At 40.6% G+C, this 8151-nt stretch overlaps 1 protein-coding gene across 1 annotated transcript in view; it reads right to left on the bottom strand.

The window, feature by feature from the left end:
* Positions 1-1577, bottom strand: part of LOC148726422 (uncharacterized) — a 4716-nt gene extending 3139 nt beyond the window's left edge. Inside the window, exon 1 of the mRNA XM_088726321.1 lies at positions 115-1577. Coding sequence (XP_088582447.1) covers positions 115-1522 — 1408 coding nt within the window. The 5' untranslated portion in view covers positions 1523-1577. The remainder of the gene's footprint in view (positions 1-114) is intronic.
* Between the last annotated feature and the right edge of the window lie 6574 nt (positions 1578-8151).

The following is an 8151-nucleotide window of genomic DNA, read 5'->3' as shown; positions in this document are numbered from 1 at the left end:
GAGAAAAGATTGGATTTCCAAGGTCGCGATTACGCTCTGAATTGAACAGACGGCCAGTAGGTCAACTACATTCATGTAATTTATTCGCGAAGTTGTTATACATTTTGGCAATACCTGTCTCCCCAAGATGAAGTCCTCCTCTATTTAAGTCCGTTGAGTGAATGTCATCGTGGAGTATGAAGTGCCACTGTCGCTGATTGCAGAATTTTCGAAGCCTTTTGTTGACTGCATCAACATCGCCGCTATCTGAGAGGTCCGATCTTGTGACCAGCTCTGATATTATTACTTGTGCGTCCGTGGAGCTTTCAATTTCCCTCGCTAGGTCAACGATGTTATCGGCGATTTCGCTTGGGGATAGTTTTCCAAGGTCGTTAGTACCAGCATGTAAAATGATCTGGTCCGGCTTCTTGTCCAGTGTTGGTTTCACATAATGTGACATATCACTTGTTGTAGCTCCCGCGAAGGACTTTACAACAACCCGGTGGCCGACTTCTTTCCCTAATTGCCACCCTTGTATGTTTCTGATAATTGAATCGCCAATAATGACGGTGGTCGGCGAGGATCTTTCTTGGTTGTGGTTAAGAGTATTAGAGCTGTTGTGAGAACTCTTGTTTGGCGGCTTTTTCTTGCTCGATTTGCTTTGGTGATTCTTCGTTGTTTTGGAAGATTGAGATTTAGATGATCCATTGTTTTGCTTTGTGTCCGCCTTCGTATCCCACCATTTTGTATCCGACACCTTAGGATCAACCGAAGGCGACTCTTTAAAAGCTTCCTTGCTGTCAAGGCGAAAGTTATATAGCTCCTTGCTTAGCAATGATACTACCATCTGCACGGAATCTCGCTCCTCTTTTGTTTTATCTAGATTTCCCTTCATTAGCTGAAGTTGCTCTCGCAGAGCGCGATTTTCTTCCTGTATCCGTTGTTGATTTTGACATGATTTACAGGTTGACTGTATTTCTCTACTGTCCGTTAATCGAGATCTATACGAGTCTTTGAGTTTGTTTACCTCATTTTCCAAGCGGTCGTATAGATCTTTAAGGGATTTGTAGCCATTGCATATGTGACTCTGTTGTTCTGGGCTGCTGCTAGTGTCGTCCAGGTTTATAACAGCCGAAGGCCGAGGTGACGGTTGGTTGACATTCTGGCGGGGAATTTGAATTTCACCAGATACTGACAAAATCGACTCCTTGAGTCTTTTCACCAGCTCAGTTTTCCTGCCAGATTTAGAAAGCTTTCTTTTTTCAAGTTCGTCCCTTAGATCTTTCACCTTCAGGGAGTTGATGGACCGTCCATTTAATGCATTCTTGATAGCAGCCATTTCGCTCATTTCAAAGGACGAGGAAAGCGAACCGTATTCGGGTACAGAAGTAGACATATTCTCGTTATTAATCTGATCAGCGACTACCAGAGTTGAGTCAGTGTGTACTTTACTCAAATCAGGCAAGGAACTGGTCCTAACAAGCCGCGGCCTGGAGATAAAGCGATCAGCCTTCGGAGCTAGGAAAACGTGTCCATCCGCCATATTATGCAAATCACGTTTTTTTCCCCCTTATGTCCGGCAGCCGGACATAAGGGGCCTCTGCATACCTGCTCCATCTACAAGTCTAAAGCAGCAGGAAAGAAGATCGGGTAAATTGAGACAACAAAAGATGTGTTTCTTTTATTAATGTGCTTTTTCCTTCAGTTATTGGTGTACTGTACTGAGAAGTTTCAAGTCATTTATTTCTTATGAATACGTTTCTTATTTTCTAGTTTTTTTTCCTGGATGTGCGAGAGCTATGAACGCGGACTGAATCTTAATCAAATAGAAATTTTGTGTTTGGCGCGCATTATTAGAAAACATACAAGATGCCAAATTTTATTTTTTTTAAATTAATTTTCTTTTATCCAACTGTCCTTTTAATCAGAGATCCGGCAAATGTGAACTGCCGGGCATACGACGACACCAAAAAACCAAGTAGATATATTTTGAAAGCTGTCGAAGAAATTCTTTAACTCCCATGAGTGAAAAAACAGAATTTCTCCTTTCAGTGGCAAGTGGAGAAGTCGTGAGGATAAGGAAAAGTGTCAATTAGGGGATTATTGGGTGATCACACATAAAATTCTCTGAACTTAAATCATAAGAATCGTATGGCAGACAGTAAGGAGAATTACTAATGAGATCTGGGGGTGGAGGAGTTAACACTGAAAAAGAAGGAGGGAAACGTTAAACCCCAAAGCGAGTCACGTCATGGCGGTGCACGTGCCACGTGCACTTAAAAGCACGTCACGAACGGACAGGATTAAATCTTTTTCCGAGAATTCATAAAAACATCGTTCATTGGTAACAAATGAATTGCTACAATGTATATATGAAGTTCATATATATTTTTTTTGAACTGCGGTATTAGATACGTATGATGCACGATCCTCGCAGTAGAGAGCGCTATTTATGCAATGAATTGCTTTTCACAAATCTGAATTTCAGAGCTCTCGCGTGAACGAAGATATCAACGTTTAGTATTAAATGGCGTCTCTTTCCTTCAACCTTTAGGGATATGCTAAAGATGGGCAAAAGCAAACCTTGGACGGAAACTCTCAAAAAGCTGACCGGAAGTGAAACGCTAGAAGGTAGCGCTCTGTCGGAATACTTTGAGCCTCTTTACAAATGGATGATGGAGCAGAGGAAAGAGCTGGGGTACGCAGGACCCGGATGGGACATAAATGTCCCTCCCAGTTCCCACTCGGTTCAACTCTGCGATGGGTTCTTTGTTTGTCTTAGTTGTGTTCTTCTGTCAGAGATCTTCAAAAAAGTCTTAACCTGATCTTTTCTTTTTTAACATGTAAGTGGCTCTCGTGATAGATCAGCGCTAAGATTGTGATTTCTTTTTTTTTCCGTCTCTCAGTGTCCGTTTCACCTTTGTTTTAAAAAATAAAGATGTGGCATTTTTGTTGTTTATCTTTTTCATCTCACTGGGGCAATTTTCATCTTCTACATAATTTTCCGTTGTATTGGCCACGAACAATTTTTTACGAGTATTTGACAATTTTCTGTATCTTTTGTCACTCGCGAACGAGTGGTGAGAATCTGCGCTTCTGTGACAGAGGGCCAAAGTACTTGAGGGTGCTTTTCTTTTTTCTGAAAACTCCCAAACTATTGGCTACTTCATTGTTTCGCGAACGTTCCATATTTTTACGACAAGAGAAAACTCGAAACCGTAGAGATCCCTGATTGTCTTAGTTGGTTGGCAATAAATCTGGAACGTTTTAATTTTCTCGACGCATCTCGTAATTCTGCGATGATCGGCGATCATTCGCGATATGTAGAAACAGTTTTCACCTTCGGCAACGTCCGAGACAGCTTTAGCTCAGTACCAGTCCACTAACTTCTTAGCTACAGCAACACGATTCGTAAATACGAATGGCGCGTGAAAGATTTTGGGAGAGATGTCAATCAATCTCTCCATGCATCGGTAACATCTTCGTACGGTCAGGAAAAGTAAAATCGCCGATCCACTAGGATTTTCCTGATGTATTGAATTTGCTAAGGACTACTTTGAGTACGATCATGATTCTCAACGAGTTTGCTAGTACGATTCTGAAAGGTAGATGATAAGCCTCTTGCAGGGCTGAGATGGAACGCCGCCTCATACCGGCACGAACCTACTTATTTCCGGGAGCGGTGGACGTAAATCTCTAGCGAGATTGTGCTCCATGGGTTAGCGCTGGACTGTGAAACTACTAGAAGTGGAGTGTCCATCCTTGGTACTGCCATTGCGTTGTTCTGTTGAGGAGGACCCTTCACTCACCTCTATCCAACCGGGAGGAGGAATGGATACCGGCAAACTACAAGGAGGAAGCTTGGCAAATTGCTGAGGGCTAAGTGCACCCCATAATTTGGAACAGTATCCTTTCCCTTTTCCACTTAGTTGTTGTTAGGGTGAAATATTGAATCATAAATCACCTCCTTTATTCGGTGGAGACGATCGAAAAAAGAACGAGCCGGAAATGGCAGGATTTTAGCATTTTTTAAAAATATCTTATTCAGGTGTAGCAGCCTTTTGGTGTACCTTAGCAGTGGCAGATCCAGAGGAGGGGTACCGAATGATTTAGAACAACGCACAAATGCTCACCATGACCATGTCAGTTCGAAGGAGCTGAATAACTTCAAAGGTATGCGGTCAATAACGCGGGCTCAAACGTGCGAGGTTTAAAACTCTGCGAAATTTGCGAAAATTAGGAGCCGGCGTTTAAAACCGAGGCATTTTTTTCTCGTCAGAGACATTTTCCTATTTCCACAGTTTTTAAGGAGAAAAATAATTTTCGAAAATATTTAGGGAATGTTCAAAGTTTTTGGAAGTTGATATGCAAAAGCAAAGCGGCAAAGGAAACAACGCCTCGAAGCATGAAGCAACAGGATAGAAATTCAACCATGACTCCAACCTCATTCCCAGTGTCTCTCATCTTTGGTGGGGCGGGAAGATGAGAGACGCTGGGAACGAGGCTGCCATGGCAATATCCGAGTTTCCGAGCTAAAATCCAGCGCATGGACTTCTCTTTCTGTCAGCTCTTCTTTATCCTTTGGCCGCTCTTAGCCGCGCGAAAAACAGCCAAAACTGCACAAATAAATGGCGGGAGACGAAGGAATCTGTAGCTCTTGCTTCGCAAACACAAAATGTACTTGTTTGTCGAGCGGTAATTACTTTTGTATGAGGTGTTCAGTTTTCGAAAACGAAGAGGACACTTCAGGGTGGAAAGAACGAAAATCTGTGAGTCGTATTTCAATGAAATGATGGAACCTGAACCACTGAAGTCAAAGTACTAGTGTCATGAAGAAAAGTCAAGATGACGATCGCGAATGTGAATTCGACGTTTGACTGGGCCTTAGTGAAGTTACTACTGATGCGGTGTACCGTTGCACTTATGTCCTCTTGTTGTAGATATGTCCTCTGACATAATGTGATACAATGGCCAATCACATCCTGTGATCTATAGAGCGACACGCGGCTTGGGACTGGTTAAGAGGCTCCGTTGCAGTTATGTCTTCAAGCAAAAGTGCTCATTCAAGGGGGGTCGGGATAAGTAGAAAATTTCACACGTATGAGCAACTTCCAACTGATCTCAGGAAAACATGTTGTTCGCAATCTCTCACATTACTTTCCTTGAAGTTCTATCGCTCCTTCGTTAACGCCGTGTGATCGTATCGTTCTTCTAATCTAAACGTCCTAAACGTAGAAGAGCAACTTGCTACGTAAATAACAAAGCGACTTTTGACCAAAGGATGCGTTATTGTTCACGCTTTATTTGCAGTCTTGCTTTATTTACAGACGTCATTGTTCGACTTGCGACTTCAATGAAAACGTTTTACCCATATCACAATTGTTTTATTTCCTTTAATAGTTGAAGATCATATATTATGGTTCGTCGACATAAAATTGTATATTTTTGACGCTTCGCTGATATGCCGAAGGTGAGATCGACTGAGAGGTCAAAGTTGTGATAATTTGTCTGCGTCACGAAGTCTTCCTTCAATCACAGAAGTTTGGCCTTCAGTTGTTTATTTCCAATATCGTAGGTTTTTGCTCTATGGCAAAAATCTGAAGTAGTAGATTGTGAAAATTTGAAATAGTAGATTGTGATGTGATTTTATTACGGTTCCGCTGATTTTAGCTGTACTTTCTTTAGTTCTGTCTCTAAATTTCATTACGGTCCGGTTCCGCTGTTTTAAGCTGCTCTTTTTTTGTACTGTTTCTAAATTATTGTCGGATTTGTTGCACTTTTGGGCGGATTTGTCATAATTTACCCCGTTTACGACAAATTCACATAATGATCAAATCGAAAATCGGGTAAAGATGGCTATGGCAAGTCATTAGGATACATTCCACCTTAAGGACCTTAAGGATGAATTTCACAGAATTTACCCTGTTTTTCTAGAATTCGCTGATCAAATGGAAAAACCAGGTAAAGCGGATGGCATATGGAAACTAAGCGTGTTAGCCACTTGCGGATGAATTCGTAGAATTTATCCCGTTTTTCTAGAATTCATAAAAAAATGGAAAATCGGGTCGAAAGATTGGCTATGGCAACTTGTGTTCCAATTAATTGGGAGAATGAACGCTTCGACTTCACCCCGTTTTTTGTCAAATTCGCTCAAAAACAAAATTGGAAATTCGGGATAAAGATAGCATGTGGGCACTTCGGGTATTATTCACCTGTAACATGAAGGCTCAGAATCTACCCCGTTTTTCTCGAATTCGATCGTTGATCAAATGGAAAATCGAGGTAAAGATGGCATATGGGAACTTAGCGTGTTAGCCACTTGCGGATGAATTCGCAGAATTAATCCCGTTTCTCCTCAATTCTTTGAAAAAAGAAATGGAAAATCAGGTTGAAGACTGGATATAGCAACTTGGGATCTATTTCATTGGGAGGATGGATTCTTATATTTTACCCCGTTTTCCTAGAATTTGTTAAAAAAAAATTGAAAATTGACAGATATCGTATGGGAACTTCGGGTATTTTCCACTTGTGGCATGAATGCTCAGAATTTACCTCGTTTTTCTGAAATTCACTGATCAAATGGAAAGCTGGGGTGACTATGGCACATTGGAACCAAGGGTACTAGCCATTTGAGGCCGAATTCTCAAAATTCCTCCCGTTTTTCTAGAATTCATTAAAAGAAAAAATGGAAAATCGGGTTAACGATTGGGTATGGCAACTTGGGATCTATTTAATTCGGAGGATAAACTCTTAGAATTCACCCCGTTTTTTGTCAAATTCACTGAAAAAAAAAATGGAGATTCGGGGTAAAGATAGCATATGGGAACCTCGGATATTATTCACTTGTAACATGAAGGCTCAGAATTCACCCCGTTTTCCTCGAATTAGCTGATCAAATGGGAAATCGGGGCAAAGATGGCATATGGGAACTTATGGAAAATTGGCTATGGCAACTTGGGATCTATTGATTCGGGGAATGAACTCTTAGATTTTACCCCGTTTTTTGTAAAATTCACTGAAAAAAAAGATGGAAATTTGGGCATATGGGAACCTCGGGTATTATTCACTTGTAACATGAAGGCTCAGAATTTACCCCATTTTTCTCGAATTCGCTCATCAAATGGAAAATCGGGGTAAAGATCATAACATGGGAACTTAGCGTGTTAGCCACTTGCGGATGAATTCGCAGAATTAATCCCGTTTCTCCAAAGTTCATTGAAAAAAAAAAAAGAAAATCGGGGTGAAGACAGAATATAGCAACTTGGGATCTATTTCACTTGGAGAATGGATTCTTAGATTTTACCCCGTTTTTCTATAATTTGTTGAAAAATGGAAAATTGGTGTAAAAGATATAATACGGGAACTTTGGGTATTATCCACTTATAGCCTGAATGCTCAGAATTTCCCTGTTTTTCTAAAATTTATTGATCAAATGGAAAATCGGGGTGAAGATGGCATTTGGGAACTAAGAGTATGAGCTACTTGTGGGCCGAATTCTCAAAATTCATTCCTTTTTTCTAGAATTATTGAAAAAAGAAATGGAAAATCGGGTTAACGATTGGGTATGGCAACTTGGGATCTATTTAATTCGGAGGATAAACTCTTAGAATTCACCCCGTTTTTTGTCAAATTCACTGAAAAAAAAAATGGAGATTCGGGGTAAAGATAGCATATGGGAACCTCGGATATTATTCACTTGTAACATGAAGGCTCAGAATTCACCCCGTTTTCCTCGAATTAGCTGATCAAATGGGAAATCGGGGCAAAGATGGCATATGGGAACTTATGGAAAATTGGCTATGGCAACTTGGGATCTATTGATTCGGGGAATGAACTCTTAGATTTTACCCCGTTTTTTGTAAAATTCACTGAAAAAAAAGATGGAAATTTGGGCATATGGGAACCTCGGGTATTATTCACTTGTAACATGAAGGCTCAGAATTTACCCCATTTTTCTCGAATTCGCTCATCAAATGGAAAATCGGGGTAAAGATCATAACATGGGAACTTAGCGTGTTAGCCACTTGCAGATGAATTCGCAGAATTAATCCCGTTTCTCCAAAGTTCATTGAAAAAAAAAAAAGAAAATCGGGGTGAAGACAGAATATAGCAACTTGGGATCTATTTCACTTGGAGAATGGATTCTTAGATTTTACCCCGTTTTTCTATAAT

Source organism: Stylophora pistillata, chromosome 7, assembly GCF_964205215.1.
Source record: "Stylophora pistillata chromosome 7, jaStyPist1.2, whole genome shotgun sequence".
In the NCBI taxonomy this organism is placed as follows: Eukaryota; Metazoa; Cnidaria; class Anthozoa; order Scleractinia; family Pocilloporidae; genus Stylophora; species Stylophora pistillata.
Note: the sequence above shows the minus strand (reverse complement) of the source record. Positions and strands in the feature narration are given on the sequence as shown.